Source organism: Bison bison, unplaced genomic scaffold, assembly GCF_000754665.1.
Source record: "Bison bison bison isolate TAMUID 2011002044 unplaced genomic scaffold, Bison_UMD1.0 scf7180017864229, whole genome shotgun sequence".
NCBI lineage: Eukaryota > Metazoa > Chordata > Mammalia > Artiodactyla > Bovidae > Bison > Bison bison.
Window position 1 is genome coordinate 1,611,584 of NW_011494801.1, and position 22,388 is coordinate 1,633,971.

A 22,388-nucleotide genomic window follows, 5' to 3' on the forward strand; every position below is an offset into this window, starting at 1 on the left:
CAGGCACTATCAGATCTAATCTGTTGAATCTATTTGTGACTTCCACTGTAGAATCATAAGGGATTTGATTTAGGTCATACCTGAATGATCTGTTCATGGGATTCTCAAGGCAAGATAATTGAAGTGGTTTGCCATTCACTTCTCCAGTGGAAAATTCTGAAAGAGATGGGAATACCAGACCACCTGACCTGCCTCTTGAGAAATCCGTATGCAGGTCAGGAAGCAACAGTTAGAACTGGACATGGAACAACAGACTGGTTCCAAATAGGAAAAGGAGTACATCAAGGCTGCATGTTGTCACCCTGCTTTTTTAACTTATATGCAGAGTACATCATGAGAAACACTGGGCTAGATGAAGCACAAGCTGGAATCAAGATTGCCAGGAGAAATATCAATAACCTCAGATATGCAGATGACACTACCCTTATGGCAGAAAGTGAAGAAGAACTAAAGAGCCTCTTGATGAAAGTGAAAGTGGAGAGTGAAAAAGTTGGCTTAAAGCTCAACATTCAGAAAACTAAGACAATGGTGTCCGGTCCCATCACTTCATGGCAAATAGATGGGGAAACAGTGGAAACAGTGGCTGACTTTATTTTCTTGGGCTTCAGAATCACTGGAGATGGTGACTATAGCCATGAAATCAAAAGATGCTTACTCCTTGGATGGAAAGTTATGACCAACCTAGATAGCATATTAAAAAGAAGAGACATTACTTTGCCAAAAAAGGACCATCTAGTCAAGGCTTCAGTTTTTCCGAAGTCATGTATGGATGTGAGAGTTGGACTATAAAGAAAGCTGAGCACTGAAGAATTGATGCTTTTGAACTGTGGTGTTGGAGAAGACTCTTGAGAGTCCCTTGGACAGCAAGGAGATCCAACCAGTCCATTCTAAAGGAGATCAGTCCTGGGTGTTCACTGGAAGGACTGATGTTGAAGCTGAAACTCTAATACTTTGGCCACCTGATGTGAAGAGCTGACTCACTGGAAAAGACCCTGATGCTGGGAAAGACTGAAGGCAGGAGGAGAAGTGGATGACAGATGATGAGATGGTTGGATGGCCTCACCGACTCAATGGACATGAGTTTGATAAACTCCAGGAGCTGGTGATGGGCAGGGAGGCTTGGCGTACTGCAGTCCATGGAGTCGCAGAGAGTCGGATACAACTGAGCAACTGAACTGAACCGAATGGTTTAATGGTTTTCTCTACTTTGTTCAATTTAAATCTGAATTTTACAATAAGGAATTCATGATCTGAGCAACAGTAAGCTCCCGATGTTGTTTTAGCTGCTTGTATAGAGTTTCTCCATCCTCAGCTGCAAATAATAGAATCAACCTGATTTCAGTATTGACCATCTGGTGATGTCCATGTGTAGAGCCATCTCTTGTGTTGCTGGAAGAGGGTGTTTGCTATGACACATGCATCCTCTTGGCAAAACTGTTAGCCTTTGTCCTGCTTCATTTTGTATTCCAAGGCCAAACTTGCCTGTTACTTCTGGTATCTCTTGTCTTCCTACATTTGCATTCCAGTTCCCTATGATGAAAAGGACATCTTTTTTGGTGTTAGTTCTAGAAGGTCTCATAGGTCTTCATAGAACCGTTCAACTTCAGCTTCTTTGGCATTAGTGGTTGGGGCATAGATGGGGATTACTGTTATATTGAACGGTTTGCCTTGGAAATGAACAGAGATCATTCCATCACTTTTGAGACTGCACCCAAGTACTGCATTTTGAACTCTTTTGCTGACTCTGAGGGCTACTCCATATCTTCTAAGGGATTCTTGCCCACAGTAGTAGATACAATGGTCATCTGAATTAAATTTGCCCATTCCGGTCCATTTTAGTTCACTGATTCCTAAAATTTTTGATGTTCACTCTTGCCTTCTCCTGTTTGACCACTTCCAATTTATCTTGATAGACCTAATGTGCAATATTGTTCTTTACAGCATCGGACTTTACTTTCACTACCAGACAGATCCACATCTGGGCGTTGTTTCCACGTTGGTTTAGCCTCTTCATTCCTCTGGAGCTTTTTCTTCACTCTTCTCCAGTAGCATATTGGGCACGTACTGACCTGGGGAGTTCATCTTTCAGTGTCATATATTTTTCCCTTTCATACTGTTCATGGGGTTCTCAAGGCAAGAATGCTGAAGTGGTTTGCCATTCCCTTCTCCAGTGAACCATGTGGGCCAATCAAAACTCTCCACCATGACCTGTCCATGTCAAGTTTAGCCCCATGGTGGCCCTATACAGCATGGCTCATAGTTTCATTGAGTTAGACAAGGCTGTGATCCATGTGATCAGTCTGGTTAGTTTTCTGTGATTCTGGTCTTCATTCTATCTGCCCTCTGATGGAGAAGGATAAGAGGCTTATGGAAGTTTCCTGATTGGAGGGACTGGCTGAGGGGCAAACTGGGTCTTGCTCTAACATGTGGGGCCTTGCTTGGTAAATCTTTACTCCAATTTTCTGCTGATGGGTGGGGCTATGTTCCCTCCCTGCAGTTTGGCCTGAGGCCAAACTATGGTAGGGGTAATGGTGGTAATGGCAACCTCCTTCAAAAGGACTTATGTCAGTATGCTCCTGCTCCCAGGACTGTTGGAGTCAGTGCCCCTGACCCTGCAGCAGGCCACTGTCGACCCATGCCTCCGCTGGAGACTCCTGGACAGTTATAGGCAAGTCTGGCTCAGTCTCTTGTGGGGTTGTTCTGTCAAAAGAGCTAGAGAACAAATAAGGGCTGACTCTTCCTTCTTTGATGGACTGATTACTGTGGAGTGTCCTTTTTTTTTTTTCCCCATTGATAGAGTAAATATATATCCAAGTGTTATTTAAAATCTATTGAAAACCAAGACCACTACTCTAAGTTTAGAATTTCATACAAAGAAGCTTACATGTTTATTTGGTAACGTAAATTTCTGGGTAAGATTTAGTGAGAACTACTCTGTAGACCATCCTGCTTCTTTTAGATGAAATATTTCCTTTCTGAAAATGCATTTGAATTTGGTTTTGTGAGATGTGTAGTGCTCTTCTTTGGCCTAAAGTTTACACAAGAACTCAGACGATCAGGCCCAGAAGGCCGCAGAGCAGACTCTTCCAGCTTTTTGTGCTCTATTTGTATACAACATATAGAGGTAAGAACTCCTGAATTCCTTCTTTAGTTGGGTTCTGAAACGAGTTTAACCTCTTGACTTGAATTATGCCTTATTTCTATTTAAACAAGGTCCTACTATCTGAAAGTATTGTATGCATTTTTGACCCTTGAAAAAACATTTTTTGTTCATGTTAGTTTTGTTGTCAGTGTGCATATAGAAGTTCTTGTACAGGAGCTCTTCTAAGAGTACTTTCCATGCTGCTAACCTCAGACAGTCTGTTTTTGCTTACAGCTTTAAGGAATGATATATAGGCCTGATTTTTATCTTATTCTGGTGAAATCAGGGCAAAAAGGCAACTAGACCAGACTGCAAAATATATACATATTATACCAATGTGTTCTAGTATGTCCGTCATACTGAGTCCTCGACCTTGGAGAAAGGGGGTTAGGATTTCCATTTGCTATCAATCATGATCACAAGCATATCCTAGGATGGAAAGTAAGGCCTTGGAGAAAGGTGAGAGTAGACACTCCTCCTTTCTAGCCTTCAGGAGTTTGTGGATCTGGACTTGGAAGCAATGCATGCATACTCTGAAAACTACCTGAATGCACTGAAAGTGAGGCATTACTGCTGGTTTGGGTGCTCTTTGCTGTTCTGGAACTGTTGCCTTCTTTTAGACTATGCTGACATCAAGATTCTGTCCTAATACCACCCCCACCAGTGTGGGGCAGAGCCTCCTCTTAATTGCCCTAACACAGGTATGACCAGGATTTAATTTATAATGATACTTTTAAGTATGCTCAGGTCTAACAGAAGGAAATTACAAATCATTATTCCTTCTGACAGAAGGAAACTACAAGCCATTATTAGAAACGGCTGCTTTCAGAATCCACAGGCCAATCCTCACTTCGGTCTCTTCTCTACTTCATTTTATGTCTACTTTCCTGTCTAGTCTTGAGTTAGCTTTCTTATGATAGGGTCCCTTTTACCAAGAATTACAAAAACATCACTGCCAGTTGGGTCACAGCTCTAAAAGTAAAAGGTAAAACAAAATTTCTAGAAGAGAATGTAGGAAAGTATCTTCATGATTTGTGGGTGAGGAAAGATTTCACAAACAGTGTGTTAGTACTTTCACAAAAGTACTAACTACAGAGGAAAAGACTAGTAAGTTGGATTTCATGAAAATAAAAAAAAACTGTGTTCATTAATTACATCACTAACAGAATAAAAAGGCAAGCACAGAATGGGAAAAGTTACATACAGCAAAAACAAATGGACTTATTTTCAGAATATATAATCCCAACACATCTATAAAAACATATAACCCAATTGAAAAATAAACAAAAGATCTATACAGACACTGTTATAAAAGATGATTTCCACGTGGCCAATAAATATTTGGAAAAGGCACTCAACCACATCAGGGTTGGAATAGATGGAAACCACAATGATATACCACTATAATACCAAAAGAATTATTAAAAGTACAGACTGATAAAACTAAGCTGTTGATAAGAATGAAAAGCAAATGGAACATTTGTAACACTCCAGTCAGAGAATAATCAAATATGACCATTTTAGAAAATTATTTGGCATCATCTACCAAAACTGTACCTTTTGCAACAATATCACCTGTATATACACATATATACCCAAGAGCAGAAGTGCAAACACATGGTCATCATAAGACTTGTACAAACCTTTTACGGCAGTATTATTCACAAGAACCCAGACTGGAAACAGCTCAAATGTACAAACACAGAAGGAATACATTGTTGTATGTTTATAAAATGGAATATAGTCACCTCTCTGTGTCCCACAGGAAATTGGTTCCAGGACCCCCAGGGATACAAAATCCACAGATGCTCAAGTCCCTTATATAAAATGGCATGGTATTTGCATATAATCTACACATATCTTCTGTATATTTTAAATCATCTCTAGATGAATTATAATAGCAAATACAATGTAAATGCAACATGAATAGTTGCTTGTGTGCAACAAATTCAAGTTTAGCTTTTCGGAATTTTCTTAAGGTACTTTTGCTTTGTGGTTGTTTGAGTCCGTGGATGCTGACACTGCCGATACAGAGGGCCAACTCTACTACATAGCAATGAAAATGAATGAATTATAGATACAGCAAATAATACGGATGAATTTCACAACATAATGTCGACTAAAAGAAGGCTTATGTAACTATGCAATGTAGGATTTCATTCATATAAATTTTAAGAACAGGCCTAAGTAATTTAGGTGATGTTGTTGGTGAGTTGGTCATGGACAGGGAAGCCTGGCGTGCTGCAGCCCATGGGGTTGTAAGGAGTCGGACACAACTGAGCGACTGAACTGAACTGAACTGAAGTAATTTAGAATTACTTTTGATCTTTGGGTAAAGGGAGAGGAATAAAGCATTTGAGGGCTTCCAGAGTACTGCTATTTTTTTTTTTTTCTTTGTTAATTTCTTGGCCTGGATGGCGATTATATGTTCATTTTGTGAAAATTCACTAAGCTGAGGATTTATCATTGGTGTACTTTTCTGTATGTCATGTTATACCTCAATAAGGAGGTTTAAAAGTCAAGGCCCACTACCTACCCAGCAAAGGGTAACGCTCATTTCTGTTGCAGATGAGGTATGCCATCCCAAACATGCTGAAGAGAAGGAAAAAAAAAAAAAGATGTTAGTGTCAAAATAGGGAAATATTGAAAGCCAGAGGGACTAGCTCTTAGTTCCCAGAAAGCCTCCTTTTCAAACTCTAACAGGAGTCTGTCCCCTGACTCAAGGGTGCAGATGCCAAGAGGAAGGGAACAAAGAAGTTCTTACCTGGTAATAGAGTCTCCAATCAACTTAAGTAGCTGCCTTAACTCAGAGCCTGATATATTGTTCAAAAAATGCTTGTTGAGTCTGCATTGGTAGAACTGACCCTCTTCCAGGGAAACCAGACACTCAGTAGGGGACCCAATAAAGTTAGATGTGTTATGTTGTCTCCCAGCACAGAAAGATTCTACCAATTGCTCAAACAACAATAGCTCATCTTTGTGGAACACATGCTACATGCCTGGCACTTTCAAGTGCTTTACATAATCATTTTCTTTACTCCAGACAAAAAGCTTATTGAGAAGGTATTATTATTATTATGTCCATTTTACAAATAAGAAAACTGAGGTACATAGAGTTTAACGTGAACAAGATCCCATGGGTAGTGGTGACAGAGGATACTGACAGAGTCAATATCTAAAACGAGGATCAAGGGCATATGCTTGTCCACTGCATAATATCATCTCTTTTTTTTTTTTTTTTCCATAATATCTTCTCTTAAAGGGGCCTTTTCCAACAAATGACTCATTCCCTTGTCTATACTATCATACTAAATATTTTGTTATGCCTTTGTATTATAGCACATACCGAAGTCTCCCATACTGCTAATTTTGTGTATGTCGTCTTCCCTATTGGATTTCAGGATAGGAAACAGGCCAGGTTCATATTTGTACGTGTATTTCCATAGTCTCTTATTTTCAGAGATGGTATAGAGAAATGAAAGAGAGGGCAGGTTTCGGGATCAGATAGTCCTGGTAGTTCAGAAACAGTTTCTATGGTAGACTGACTGCATTAATGGCTCCACTTCTTCAACCCTACTTGTATCTGTGCCCTTTGCAGTGCCCTCCTCCTTGTGGACGGTTTGGCCCATGGGATGTTAACAAACATAACACAGAGGTTTGAAAAATGTTTGTGCATTGGACTTGCTCTTTCTTGCTCTTCTGATATTGCCATGACTACATCCCTGGGCTAGCCCAATATGAAAGTGAAAGTGAAGTTGCTCAGTCGTGTCCAACTCTTTGCGACCCCATGAACTGTAGCCTACCAGGCTCCTCTGTCCATGGGACTTTCCAGGCAAGAGTACTGGAGTGGATTGCCATTTCCTTCTCTAGGGGATCTTCCCAACCCAGGGATTGAACCCGGGTCTCCCACATTGTAGACAGACACTTTACCGTCTGAGCCACCAGGGAAGGCCAGATCAATATGAGATACACAGAATCCCTGCCCCAGTTATGTCAGCCACAATTCCCAGTTATCCTATCTGAAGCCATCCTGGATGACAACCTGTTCAACACCAGGCATATGAACAAGCCTAGGCAAGATCAGCCAAATCCAGCCAAGAGCAATTGAACCCCACATATTCATGATATAAATAAAAATGTACTATTGTATACCCCTGAGATTTTGTGGTTGACTATGCACTTAGGCACTCAGTCATGCCTGACTCTTTGCAACCCCATGAACTGTAGCCCACCAGGCTCCTCTGTCCATGGGATTTTCCAGGCAAGAGTACTGGAGTGGATTGCCATTTCCTTCTCCAGGTTAACTATAATGCAACATTACTATGGCACCTGAAAGCAATGTGGCTCCATAAATTACTAGATTTATGAGTATGGACAAGTCGTCTAACAAATCTCTGAGTCTCCATTTCTAAATTTATAAAATGGAGTTAATATTAGTTTGTTTCTACCTCATATAATTGATATTGAGGTGAAGTCCCTAATATTTAATAAGGGCTCACAAAAATTATTATTCATTCATTTATTCAAACAGCATTTTACTGATGATCTACACATGCCAAGAACAGTGCTGAGCCCTGGGAATGCAAAGATGAATAATAAAGACTCACTGAACCAATTACAGCCCTAATTCTGTTATCTGACCCTTTAAGGCCTAGATTCTAGCTTGCTAATGTAAGGAATAATACCTTTTCACTTTCCATCCACCAAGCACCACTATATAGAGCTTCCCATGCTGTTCATTCATTTATTCATCGTTATTAATGCCTACCAAGCATTGGGGATATAAGAATGAACACAAAATAATCACTATCCTCAAAAAGCTCCCCGTATAGGAAGTGAAAAGCACACTGAGTCAGTGATTGTTTTGAGTGTTCTAATGCGCTACAGAGTTACACAGAGGAGAGAGCTAAACCGCTGGACTTGGGATTGGGTAGCTTTCAGAGGCAGCTTTAGAAAGGAATAGATCCTTGAGCTGGATTTCAAAAATTGACTGCGGTTTTCCTAGTAGACTGCGGATGGAATGAATGAAAGAGAGTCTAATCCGCTTAGACACCCCCAGAGGAAGGGACATAGGAGAAGACAAGGTAGGAAAGGCAGGTGGTTACTTTGTGTATCATTGCAAGGAATTTGAACATACCATGAAAATGACTGGAAGGTACTGAGGGATTTTCAGCTCCTAAGTGAGCCCAAACTGGGCTTTGGGAGAATGTGTGTCACTAAGCATCTGGAAGAGGAGTAATCCCTATCAATGGCTGAACACACAGTTGAAGTGATCAATAGTTAATGGTTGGTGATTGGGTTCTTCTGAGTCCAAAGAGATACTCAAATGAGAAGACTCTCTCTTCTTTTTGTACAACCTTTGATAAATTACCATCACAGTCTGAAAACTGACAGTAGACTGGGATCTTCCACCATGTTATACTATCAGTGGGATGGAGGAAGATGAAGGAATTTGAAATCTGGGTCTTGGCCTGGGAAGGACTAGATTTTAATTTTCTGAAATGGCTTCACATCTGAAATTGGTGACCTACTGTTTTTGCTATCATAATTCTCCCACTTCTTTACTAAAAAGTACTGCAAGGTCAATGTCCCACACTCACACTTTCTCATTAAGGCCCAAACACTGATACACTGGTCCAGAATCTGCAACACCTTTCATGACTTTCTTTGGAAGCTCTTTAAAAAAGTAGGCTGGTAGGTTGCTGCCATTGTAGGTGACAGAGTCACAGGTTACGATTCCTGGATAGTACATCATCATTCTGGCAGCTATGTTGACTTTTTGACCAATGACTATAATAGGAAGAAGAGAGAAAGGCAAAAAGCAAGGAGAAAATAGCCATTGAACTCAGTGTAATCCAAGGCATATTGTCCCCAGATGGCATTTTTACCCTTTACTCCATTTGCCTTCACAGATGACACGGCAATCTTACCTTCAACTACCCAGCTTTAGCCAATGGCTTCCCACATAGCTCAGTCGGTAAAGAATCTGCCTGCAATGTAGGAGATCTGGGTTCAATTCCTAGGTTGGGAAGATCCCCTGGAGAAGGAAATGGCAATCCACTCCAGTATTTTTGCCTAGGAAATCCCATGGACAGGAGCCTGGCCAGCTATAGCCCATGGATATATATAGCATATATACAGCCCGGAGAAGGCAATGGCAACCCACTCCAGTACTCTTGCCTGGAAAATCCCATGGACGGAGGAGCCTGGTAGGCTACAGTCCATGGGGTCGCTAAGAGTCAGACCCAACTGAGCAACTTCACTTTCACTTTTCACTTTCATGCATTGGAGAAGGAAATGGCAAACCTACTCCAGTGTTCTTGCCTGGAGAATCCCAGGGACAGCGGAGCCTGGTGGGCTGCTGTCTCTGGGATCGCACAGAGTCGGACACGACTGAAGTGACTTAGCAGCAGCATATATCCAACGGCTATAAGCGTTGGATAACAAAACTTAGCAACTAAACCACATTTTAGAATATACCAGGAGTTAACTAGCCATCTGAGAGCCTAAGGGGATGATCTGCTCAAGGATTAGAAGGGCCTTGAATATGGAGAGGATTCTCTTAAGTGGGATGGTGAGCAGGGCCTGAGGGCTCTCAGATGAGGTATAGTTGGTCTTCTGCTATTTAAGATAGATATACGTAAGCTTGGACACGGACCACTGACCTCCAAAGGAGGCACAAAATTGGGTCTGTATGTTTCTGTGCATGAGCCTTCATTTGATTTTGTAAGAGTAAGTAAATAGGGCTGGAAGGGGTGTAAATTGTAGGATTCATTTAGGGGATATTTCAAGAGGTAGTACACTGCAGTGCACAGACTCTGCAACCAGGCCATGCAGGTTTGGATCTAAGCTCTACCTCCACTATGTGTAAATTACTTAGGCAAAATACTTAAACTCTTCCATGCCTTAGTTTTCATATCTGTAAAGCGGGGTTGATAACAGTACTTCTCTCAGAGGGTAGTTTATGGAGATTAATGAGTTAATACACATAAAGAACTTTGTGAAGTGCTGGGCTGCTAGTAAGCCCTCAATTAATACTACTACTAATTAGGTATTAAATGTTGTACTTTGAGATAAACTTGAATACTCCCGATTAAGATATTCATTTTTTAAAACCAGTTTATTATGGGGAAATTTGACCATACAATAAAACATGGTATCATGAGTCTACATATCTATTACCCAGGCCCCCAAACCATTAACCATCCACTCTCCACCTTGTATTATTTAGAAGAAAATCTCAGAGTTGTATTACTTCAGACATAATTGTTTCAGTATTTTACATATATGCAGTATTTTAAATGTATTATTTCTGAGCATTTAAAACCCTAATAGGATTGAACAGGAAAGAGCAGTGAAATCTTGAGATAACACCTACTTACTTTTGAGATTAGTGCTATTTTTCAGTAATGCCAATATTCATAATTTTAAGAATCAGTCCTCATCTATCCCAGGAATTTAAAGGAATAATCGTTTAATGTTAACAGGAAATTAACATAAAGGCCCATCATTCCCTGAGCTTATGGCCTCCCATTTGTGTGTGTGTGCTTAGTCAGTCAGTTGTGTCCGACTCTTTTGTGACCCCATGAGTTGTAACCTGCCAGGCTCCTCTGTCCATGAGGATTCTCCAGGCAAGAATACTGGAGTGGGTTGCCATGCCCTCCTCCAGGGGATCTTCCCAACCTAGGGATCGAACCCAGGTTTCCCTCATTGCAGGTGGATTCTTTACGATCTGAGCCACCAGGGAAGCATGGCCTACCACGGTTCCCCTCTAAAGACTGCATATTTCTCATACTCAATCATAGACCCAGAAATACACATTTTGTAATCACTGAGGTGTCCAGGGACCAACCGATATGGCTTGGTTTCATCTGGAAGACTGTAAACCTTTGAGCACAGGGTCCATGTCTCGCTAATTGTTTTCCCTCCTCCCACCCAGTTCAGTGGCAAGGCACAATGTCTGCTGAAAGAAAGATGGACATAAGCTAGTTCAGCACACCTGTATACTCGTGCCTCACAGAGTGTCCAACGATTCCACAGAAGACAATCCCGCTGGTTACGCCAATGGAAACAGTGCTGGCTCCGGGGAGAAAAAGAGAGTTGTGGGGAAAGAGATAAAGACAATGAACACAGAGAAGGCCAGGAGGGTGGAGACACGGTGATGTATGGGGTGGGGGAGGGGTAGGAAAGAGTTTTCAAAAAAGAACACTCTTCCCTTTGTAGTTAGGTTAGGGCCATTGTACATGGCCTGGAGGCATAAAGGAAGGGCAGTTTGAGATAGAGAACTAAGTTCTTAGAAGTAATAACTCAGTTCACTTTTCTGCTACTTTTAAGTATTCATCTGAGCTATTTTTCTGGAAAATAATCTCATCACCCCAATGTACTTTCAATGTAGAATGACTGTGGTTGTAAAAAAAAAAATTAACTATCTTTTGTGATTGCTAGAAAGAACTAAGTCATTTTTTCTAAAGGAAATAACTATGTGGCATCAAAAACTAACTTTTCTAATGCATGAAGATGGTTGCATATACAGATGACTAGAGGCTGAGAAGATGGAATACTTAGGGCAAAGGCTGGTATCTGTTGGAGTAGACCAGAGTGGGCCACAAGTCAGGATTATTGGGGCACACAGGGGGAGCCTGAGGGCACTGGGCTCTTGGACAGCCAGGGTCAAAAATGTAAACATTATCTTAATAATTTGACTTAGTGGATCATCTTGAGACCAGATCAGTGGTGGTGGTTTAGTCACTAAGTCATGTCCGACTCTTGCAACCCCATGGACTGTAGCCTGCCAGGCTCCTCTACCCATGGGATTCTTCAGGCTAGAATACTGGAGTGGGTTGCCATTTCCTTCTCCAGGGGATCTTCCCAATCCAGGAATCAAACCTGGGTCTCCTGCATTGCAGGCAGATTCTTTACCGACTGAGCTATGAGGAAGCCCTAGTACTTACTTTATCTCCTCGTTATTAAAAATCATCTCAGGTCTCCAACATAGTTTGGAGTATGACCTCTCCCAGGAAGTAAGCCAGAAGTATAGAGAGACAATCCAGTTAGACCCTCTCTGGTACATTTGAATTTGTTAGGCATATCCTTTCTCTACCTGGCCTTAACCATCCCCCCATCTGACTGCATCAGGGCTGGGTTTGCTCACCCTACCTGTACCTTCAGTAAATAATGAATGTAGACAGAAAGACAGTCTCCCACCTTCCTCTTCCCTGACCCTTGTCCTGTCTCCCTATATCCTACAACAGAGTCAGGAATCAGATGGAATCAGGGTCAACACCTACCGGATTTTGTGGACCTGAGAGCAGAAGTCAAATATATCCACAGCACTCTCCAAGGCATGAGTGATTTCATCAGGTGCCTTTTCCCCAGGAAAACCAAAGACACAGAGAAAAGAGCAGCCCTGTGAGGGAGAAAGGCAGCAAACACAACTGGTGGACCGTTAGTTTTAAGCTGGACCATTTAGATGGCCCAGTGGAGGACGGGCAGCAATTTTCACTCTCTGAAACAAATTTCATCAAATATATACCTATTTCAATGTTTTCCCTAGTGGCTCAGATAGTAAAGCGTCTGCCTACAATGTGGGAGACCTGGGTTCAATCCCTGGGTCTGGAAGATCCCCTAGAGAAGGAAATGGCAACCTACTCCAGTACTCTTGCCTGGAAAATCCAATGGACAGAGGAGCCTGGCAGGCTATAGTCCATGGGGTCGCAGAGAGTCGGACACGACTGAGCGACTTCACTTTCACTTTCAAACATTATATAACTTCTCCTGCATCATCAACAGTAGGGTTAGAACCTGAGAGTGTACCCTCCTGTCTACTCTCTACTGTAGCCAAGGTCTTGGGTTGCAAAGTCCTAAGTGTAAGTCCAAAAGCAGCACAGAGCAAAAGGCACCAGCTCTGGGATCAGAAAATATGTGTTCTCATGCCACTTTCCCAAGTGTGGAAACTTGAACAAGTCAATTACACTCTATGAACTTCAGTTTATCAATCTATATACAGGTAAAACTTAGACTTGCTGAGGTTGGTTATGTTACTGAAAAATTAGTATGTTATATTTACATATACACACATGCACCTCATTAACTCTAAAGTTCTCTTCAGATATTGTTATTATTCACTTTTCTTAAGGATAAAGGCTTAAGCTGGGAGTGTTTTTTCTTGGCAAAAAGTTAACTCTTTCAAAGAGACAGTAAACTCTGAAGTTTGGCACTTTCACTATTAGTCCCTTAAAAAATGACTTCAGATGCTGTTTTCTGTAAGAAAATAGTGCACAGTGAATAAAAGTCAATGGGGTAAAAATTTGAGTCTATGTATGTTATATCCTGATAAAGTGCAAAAGAACTATAAAATGCCTCAGTTTCTTCAACCCTCTGCAAAAAGAATCTGACCAAGTACATGCTTAGTCACTAACTCATGTCTGACTCTGCCTGCCAGGCTCCTCTGTCCACAAGATTTTCTAGGCAAGAATACTGGAGTGAGTTGCCATTTCCTCTTCTATGGGAGTTTCCCGACTTGGGGATCAAACCTGCAGTCTCCTGCATCTCCTACTTTGGCAGGCAGACTCTTTACCACTGAACCACCTGGGAAGCCCATCGGACTGAGTGTGCTCAGTCACGCACTCATGTCCGACCCTTTGTGACCCCATGGACTGTAGCCCACCAGGCTCCTCTGTCCATGGAATTTTCTAGGCAAGAATACTGGAGTGGGTTGCCATTTCCTTCTCCAATCTGACTGAGAGTCAGATTCTAATTGGCACTAGGTTCTGTTGTGACATTGGTGGAGCAGGGGGTTGGGGGGAGCCCTGAATCCAGGTCTGTGAAGAGACTAGAGGGTAGCCCCTTTGGGGCACTGGTGGGTTTGCTTTGCCTGGAAATTCTGCCTGGTGGCTTGGCAAAATCTCACGCTGCAGTGAGACTAGCAGCTCTCATCTGCTGAGTGCTGACTTGAATTGGGCATCACAACAGGTGCTTCACACACATATTTTTCAAAACTTTCAACAATCATTTTGGGCAAATACTATCCTCATTTGAATAACGTCCCTATTTTTATACAAAATAAATAGGAACAAACTAAGTCTCAGAGAAGTTCAATGACTTGCTAAGGACACACAGCTGGGAACTGTGGGAGCCAGGAACTGTCTCTCCAGGAATTGTCTGGAGTATCTGCAAGACACTAAAAACTGTTCTCTATGCGTCTATGCTCTTTTTTGATGATACTCATGAATGAATATGAAGAAAGTATCAGACTACACTGGACTGGAGGTCTCTGTTGCCTCAGAACTCCCACAGAACAGAGTATTTTTTCATACAAAAATTAATTATTTCTGCCTGGTTCTGTGATAACCTGTGAGAGTTTCTCACCTATGCAGCCCAGCCCTAGCTTTCCGTCACTACCAATGCTCACTGTATTTTTTTAATTAGAGAGTGAATGAGTGTGGAGCAGTAATTAAGTGCTCTGCTCTTACAATACAAAAACACCTGCGATGGTGAAATCAATTCTCATGAGCACTACTATGATAATTTATCACATCATTTTTCTCTGAACAGATGAAGAGCAGATTGAAAACACAGAGCTAAAGGTGACACCCCCACCCCATCTCAATTAAGGAACTGAAAGGGGAACTGGAAGTGTACATATGGCAGATGGAGATTATAGGAAATTACAGCTTCTAGGTGGAGAGGGCAATGGCACTCCACTCCAGTACTCTTGCCTGGAAAATCCCATGGACGAAGGAGCCTGGTGGGCTGCAGTCCATGGAGTCACTAGAGTCGGACACGACTGAGTGACTTCACTTTCACTTTTCACTTTCATGCATTGGAGAGGGAAATGGCAACCCACTCCGGTGTTCTTGCCTGGAGAATCCCAGGGACGGGGGAGCCTGGTGGGCTGCCGTCTATGGGGTCGCACAGAGTCAGACATGACTGAAGTGACTTAGCAGGAGCAGCAGCAGCAGCAGGGTATGATGGTTACTAGAAGACTGACCTAAAAATCTCTGGGAGACTCATTATACCCTGGATTCCAGATGTATGTACATATAGTAAAAGCTAGCTGAATACAGTAGTTAAGAGCACAGACCAAGAAGGCACACTACCTGGGTTTGAAAATCCAGTCCACCACTTAATCTTATTTTGTCTCACTATCCTTAGCCTTACCTAAACACCCTCTTCTGTAAAATGGGGACAATAACATAATACCTACCACTTAGAGCAGGCATGTGAAGAAAGAATATATGTAAAAGTGCGGAGAACAATGCCTAGCACACATTGAGCACCACATCCACCATGTAGGCTGTTATTAGACTATAAATAAAGACTGAGGGGTCTAGGTTAAACATGTCTATTCCTTCTCTTTCTCCCCCGTTCCGTGGACATAAATCCACGGACATAATGCTAATCTTAAATTATTGGTAGGTTTCCACATCTTTAGTGTGGGAAATTTACCTTGTCAAACATGAAGACTTTGTTGATTTGGCCTTGGAAGACCCTCAGGACAGAATTAATGTGCACGCAGGCATCCTGAATAGCTGAGCCTATGACTTCTGCTTTATCTTGGTCCTTAAACATCAGGTTCACAAACATAACTGTCACTGGGCGAAGCTCAGACAAATAACCCCGAAGCTGTTTGTCATCAATCTGTAATTTAGAGGGAAGCTTTCCTTAACATGTGTCCTTGGCAGTGGATATTTCCTCCCAATATCATCACCACCACACCCAAAATTATCACTGGGAGGGAACTAGCCTTTTGAGATTCTCTAGGGAAACTGAAGTTATCAAAGTTGGGAGGTAGAACACAGCAGAGCCAGCTGAAAGTCAAAAAGATGGAAATGGAATGAACTATCAAAATCTCTTCCAATAGGAACTTAGAAGCCTGCTCATTTTTGCCCAGCCACCACTCCCTTGCCCCAACTGCTAGCTCCCTCAGCCAATATGAGCCATGACAATAAAAGAACTGCTGTTTCTTTTGGCTCTCCAACAATTTAGGAATAAGAATAGCATGCCGCATAATTCAACGTAATATTTTATAGCAAGGTACTTTTCAGAATATTTCCATATTCCGTCCTCCTTTATCCTCAAATGAAATAAAATTACATTATCCTCATTTTACTAATTAGATAATTGAGGGACGGAGAGATAAGAAAAATTTCCAAGTCATATGGGAAAACAGTAGCAAACAAAATCCGAATCTATGGACTTCTATTTGTAGCGCCCCCTTGCCTCTCTTTGGTGTTGTATTTCATTCAGCTCCCATCTTCACTCCAAGTCTATCCAAAACAGGCACAGGGAAAGGAAAGGTGAGTCTTTCCCAAATTATCCCTGCCTATATCATCAGCCCTGAATTTTGTTAAATTTAAGTACATAACAAAACAATGGGGGAGAAGCACTGCATTTTTTCTCCCCCAGACAACACAAAAGTGTCAGATTCTCCATTGAAAATATGAAACACATCTTCTGGATGAAAAAGGAAATTGTGTATAGGGAATCTTGGAATCATGCTTCCTATCTAGCTGAGGTTTCATGTACTTTTCATAAAAGATGATTTAATAATTTCTTACTCGGCAACACGATCATTTTCTTTGATTTTTCAAATGAATTTAAGTAATAAATATTAAATACATAATACTAAACATGTTAAAGAAATTAAATTATTCCATCAGGCCATGGATTCTGAGTTTTGGTTTGAAAAATTCAACCACATCTTTGTTTGTTAAGCGCAAGGACAGACCTTGGTAAAGCTGTGAAACCTTTGTCTTTTGCCTCCTTTCAGCTCCCTAGCTATTGTTGCTTAGTCCATGGTTGTCATTCCTACTCACAATTTTCACAGTGACTCACAGAACCTCTCTTATATCCCTTTCCTGTAGACCTTGCTGTCAACTAGTAGCAGCTGAAGAAGCATAATATTATCTCTTAGAGGGAGGGAGGGGAAGAGTGGGATGGCTCTCTTGAGCTTCAAAAATCTTAAAGAAGCCAACAATTGCAGACACTAGAGGGAGTGTCTGGAAAATCTCATGAGTGGAGGAGCCTGGTAGGCTGCAGTCCATGGAGTCGCTAAGAGTCGGACATGACTAAGCAACTTCACTTTCACTTTTCACTTTCATGCATTGGAGAAGGAAATGGCAACCCACTCCAGTGTTCTTGCCTGGAGAATCCCAGGGACAGGGGAGCCTCTTGGGCTGCCGTCTATGGGGTCGCACAGAGGTGGACACCACTGAAGCGACTTAGCAGCAGCAGCAGCAGCAGCAGCAGCAGCAGAGGGAGTGTTTCTCAATTGAATGAGAGGTACGGGGGGCATTCTGACAGCTCTTCAACCCACACTGTGAAGGCAGCTGCCCACAGATCAGGCTTATCCCACAAATATTTCCTTTAGGACATAACTGCATTTTGACAGGATTAAGAATTAAAATAGGCATTGTATTAGAGAGGATGTATACAGCCTCTGAAAGAAATGTAGGGTTCAGAGAAAACAGGGTTCAAATCCTAACTACATTTCTTTATAATCTCAGTAAAGTTCATGGTATCATTCTGTCTCTGTTTTCTCATATATAAGGGATAAATACATCTTCCAAGGATTGTGAAGAATAAATACATGAAAGAGTAGAGTGTCTGGCATATGGTGAGTGCTGAGAAATAGTTATAATTTGAACAGTTAATGCATTTGAAAGAACCTAGATCCAAGCAAATGAAAAGGGAAAACTCTAAGACTGGAGGTACTTCTGAGGGTTCTAATTATCTGTATTAACTTTCAAAGCTTAAGATATAATTCAAGTGACAAGAGAAACAGTATCATTCACTTGCTATGTGACGTGTAGAAAGGACATGTGACATGCTCTTTTTCGTGTGTGTGTGACGTGTTCTTATACGCTTGAGACACTTTCAGTTTGCCCAGTTGTATAAGGCCAGTTTACCCCTGTTGTCACAGTGTAATTATGAGTAATGCCGCCTTTAATTCTTAAAAACATTCTGATTTGAACACACGGAGAATGTCAGTCCCACCTTTTCTATTCCAATGAAACATTTTACAAGCTGCTGATTTTCTTGATCTTAGCAGCTGTCCAAGATCCCTGACACCCTAAAAGTCAATAAATTAAATTATTAAAATACCTGCTTCAATATGCTTTCCATCACATACTTTTGTAGGGACAACTCCAGTTCAGGATCAGACTCTAGCATGCAAGCAAGCCTCAGGAGGTCTAAGAGGGCAGGAGAGGTAGGATCAGAAAGGGAAGCTTGGCTCTGCAATGTGGGAGAGAGGTGCCTCCCAGTCCCCATTCCCTTGGGCAGTGGTCTTCACCGTTTGGTCAGAAAACTCTGGGCTACTTCATGGCCAAATAGGGCCAAGGGAAAGCCAATGAGACGTTCTCAGAAGTTGAGGATTTCCCAAAATTCAGTTGCATGTAGCTCAAAACCCTGTTCTAAATGTCATCACACTTCAGAACTTAAGGAGACTTTCACCTCTATACTTGAGCTAAAAGTATTGTCACAGGTAATGGGAATAAACAGATGAGGGGATGATAATGGAGGACAATGCTGACACAATGCAGGGGATGATTGAGTTGAAAGAGCAGCATGAGTAAGATTTAGGAGACTGGCTTCTGATCCCAAGTTTGATACCAACTTGCTGTGTGACTCTGGACAAGTCACTTCACTGCCCTGGTTGACTCTTATTTCCTCATCCAGGAAAAAAAGCACTAGTCTTTCATCATCTCTATGATTATTTTCACTATAATGGTTGATTGTTCCATACTCTATTTGAAGAAATCAAAAAATAGTGGAAAGAAATTATGATAGGCTTTCAGCAGGGAATACAATAATGATAATGTGAAAAAGATGAAAAATAACAGGGGAGTCTGAAAAGGATACAAATTGGGGAGCAAATGTTTGTATTGAATGTATTCAAAACCTAGTATATTTTAAATGCTGTGCTAGGCACTGTGTGGGAATAAAAAGTTCTTAGGAAACTGAGTTTTTCCTGGAGGCACTTACACACATTCAAGTATAATATGTATAGAAAAGTTAAATACAAAAAAGACCAAATGGGCTAATAGATTATAAAGACCAGAGACGTTCAGAGAAATCAATGGTCTAGATAAACTGGTTTAATCAGAAAAGGGTTAAAAGGAGAACTAGGAATTTTACTGAATCTTGAATAACTTGTGGCTTTTTACTAGAAGGATCCATGCCCAGCAGATGTAGATTAAAGTCAAGAATGAGCAGAGTATGTTAAAGAATTGGTAAAGACTAAACTGGCATGAGCCCCCATGTGAGTATTGGAGATTAATAAGAAATGACGCTGAGCAGACTGTGGAGAGAAGCAAAGAGCTCAGGAAGAGAGCAGGCATTGTAAAGGTCTAGATGATTATGGCAACAAAGGTTATTTGTTGTTCAGTTGCTCAGTTGTATCCGACTATCTGCAGCCCCATGGATTGCAGTATGCCAGGCTTCCCTGTCCTTCACCCTTCTCCTGCCTGCAATCTTTTTCCCAGCATCAGGGTTTTCACATCAGGTGGCCAAAGTACTGGAGCTTCAGTATCAGTCCTCTCAATGGATAGTCAGGGTTGATTCCTTTTGATCTCCTTGTTATCCAAGGGACTCATGAAGTGAAGAGAAGTGGCTCAGTCGTGTCTGACTCTTTGTGACCCCATGGACTGTAGCCCACCAGGCTCCTCTGTCCATGGGATTTTCCAGGCGTGAATACTGGAGTGGGTTGCCATTTCCTTCTCCAGGGGATCTTCCCAACCCAGGGATTGAACCCAGGTCTCCCGCATTGTAGGCAGACGCTTTACAGTCCAAGCTACCGGGAAAGAGACAAATAATAAGGAATTTGGCCGGTCTTTGCTTCTGATACCAGAGTAACTTTTAAATCTTTGGAATTTCCCAGATAATGAAACTGTCTCTGTTATTCATGGTGGGTCCTTCGGACCACACCTGAATTTATGCTAATGTGATGACTCAGGATAGGGGTCTATCTGCAAAGACCAAGCATGTGTTAAGAGGGTTGTGGCTTTGAACTAGGTGTTAAGGGCCAACCTTCATGACATCTGAGGAGGGAAAAGGGGCTGGAGATTTAGTTCAATTATAAGCCCAGTGGGGCTTCCCTGGTGGTTCAGATGGTAAAGAATCTGTCTGCAATGCAGGAGACCCAGGTTCAATCCCTGGGTCTGGAAGATCCCCCGGGGAAGGGAATGGCTACGCATTCCAGTATTCTTGCCTGGAGAATTCCATGAACAGAGGAACCTGGCAGGCAGTCCATGGGGTCGAAAAGAGACAGACAGGACTGAACATCTAACGCTTTCACTTTTCACTATGAGGCCAGTTTTTCATAGTACATGCCTACTTAATAAACCACCAATAAAATATGTGAACCTCTGCTTCCCTGGCTGGTAAATACTTTGATGTGCAAGGAGCGTGATGTGTCCTGACAATCAAGAAGCTTCATATTTGGGACTCTCCCAGACCTCATCCTATGTGTTCAGAGACCAGTACAATACTGGTCCTCATTTGTATTCTTTACAATAAAACCATAATTATAAGCATAGTACTTTCCTGAGTTCTGTTAGTTATTACAGTGAATTATTGAACTTGAGAGCATTGTGAGAACCCTTGGATTTGTAGCCAGTTGGTCAGAAGTGCTGGTGACTTACTAATCTCAGCGCTTGTAGCTGGTGATAAGAGATGTCCTATGGAAGACTCCACCTCTCTGTGCTAACTCCAGGTAGTTAGTAACAGAATTACACTGTGGTATTGCAGAGCCCCAAGTAAGTTATTGAAGGCATGATTAAGATCTAGAAGATGGGATGAGGTACAGTTCAAGGAGTATATCACTAGATTTTCTCCATCCTTGGAGCTTTTGGGTTCTTGGCCTTTCCTGGTCAATTTGCCTACAGTTCCCCTGAGCACTCCTCTCATCCCATTACCTATCGCAGTTTTGTAAAATTACAGTCTAAATTTGTGATGTTCAAAATATTCAAGACCTACACAAAAATGGTGACAAAGAAGAATGTTTCAAAGATGTTTCTGAAGTTTCTAGTCTGGATAAAGGAACAGTTTCAGAGAAAGATAAGTAGCATAGAATTGAGACATTGTTGAAATAAATTTCTAGGCCCAGGACAAGCTGCTCCATATCCAGCATGCCATGTCAGCAAACCAAGACTTAGATTAATTTTTGTGTCCCAGTAAACACTCCACTTAACCAGAAATGCAATCACCATAGTCAGCCAATCCCTAAATGCCTAGCCAACTCCCAGCCTTCTTCCCCCAAACAAGACTGACTATATGACCCCAGCCAATCAGATACTTTGTTTGTCTCTTCCTTGTTCTTTACTCTTTAGCCTTTCCTTGTTCTTTACTCTTTACTTCTTGCCTTCCACACCATTTTGCAGAAGGTTGTCTACTTCATGAAGTACTAAAGTTTGTTATCACCAAATTGTCCTGCATTCCTCACACTAGTCCCAGCCCAGCTGCAGTCATAGGGAAATCCAGCATAGATTAATGGTTCCACAAAACACGGGTAGAGAAGACCAGACAGTCCAGGACAGATTCCTGGAATCATCAACATTCAAGGAATAGAACAGGAACTGAAAATGGGTAGTTTGAGGGGTAAAAGCAAAACTAGGAAATAATATTCTTGAACTCAAGGAACAAGGAGAAGATAATACCTAGAAAAGAGAGTAAAGCCAATCATCTAGTTATGAGGCCTGAAGAGAGGTCAGCTGGTTTGGTAAGTTGATGGCTATTAACACCTTGACATAAACGGTCCTAGGAGACAGGGGGAAAAGTGGACAGAAGCTACATGTCAGGGACTCAAGACTGACAAGTAGGTGAACACATGCTCTCCACCCCCACCTCAAGGTGCATGTAATCAATGCTAATTGGGTGAATAAATAAAAGAGAGGATAGAAGAAGAGGTAGAGACATACAGGTTACCCTTGAGAAGTCTGGTGTTGAATGTTAGAAGGGAAAAGTAGGAGTCATAGGTTTTTTTTCTTCCTTTTATCATGGAGAAGACTTGCAAATGCTTGGAAGATGAGGGGAACGAGTCATTGCCAAGAGAGAGGCCCAGGACCGAAGGAAGGCTTTACTTAGAACAGCTATTGTGGGGATGGGAAGGAGGCCCCCTTTGTGTGCTGCAGGACTGTGAGCTGAACTGAAGAAACCAAACACTTGTAATGGAGCCCTTGGCATTGGTATAAGACCCTATGGACCACTGGCAGAGGCAATGGCTCTTGAGTATAGAGGGTACTTA

The 22,388-nt window shown here is 41.8% G+C and overlaps 1 protein-coding gene across 1 annotated transcript in view; it reads right to left on the reverse strand.

Annotated features, from left to right (window-relative positions):
• ADCY10 (adenylate cyclase 10 (soluble)) overlaps positions 1-22,388 on the reverse strand; it is an 80,927-nt gene that overhangs the window by 49,154 nt on the left and 9,385 nt on the right. Inside the window, exons 7-12 of the mRNA XM_010846010.1 lie at positions 18,248-18,336; positions 15,590-15,781; positions 12,430-12,548; positions 11,142-11,218; positions 8,743-8,932; positions 5,679-5,734 (exon numbers count right to left, since the gene is read on the reverse strand). Of these exons, the coding sequence (XP_010844312.1) occupies positions 5,679-5,734; positions 8,743-8,932; positions 11,142-11,218; positions 12,430-12,548; positions 15,590-15,781; positions 18,248-18,336 (723 nt within the window). The remainder of the gene's footprint in view (positions 1-5,678; positions 5,735-8,742; positions 8,933-11,141; positions 11,219-12,429; positions 12,549-15,589; positions 15,782-18,247; positions 18,337-22,388) is intronic.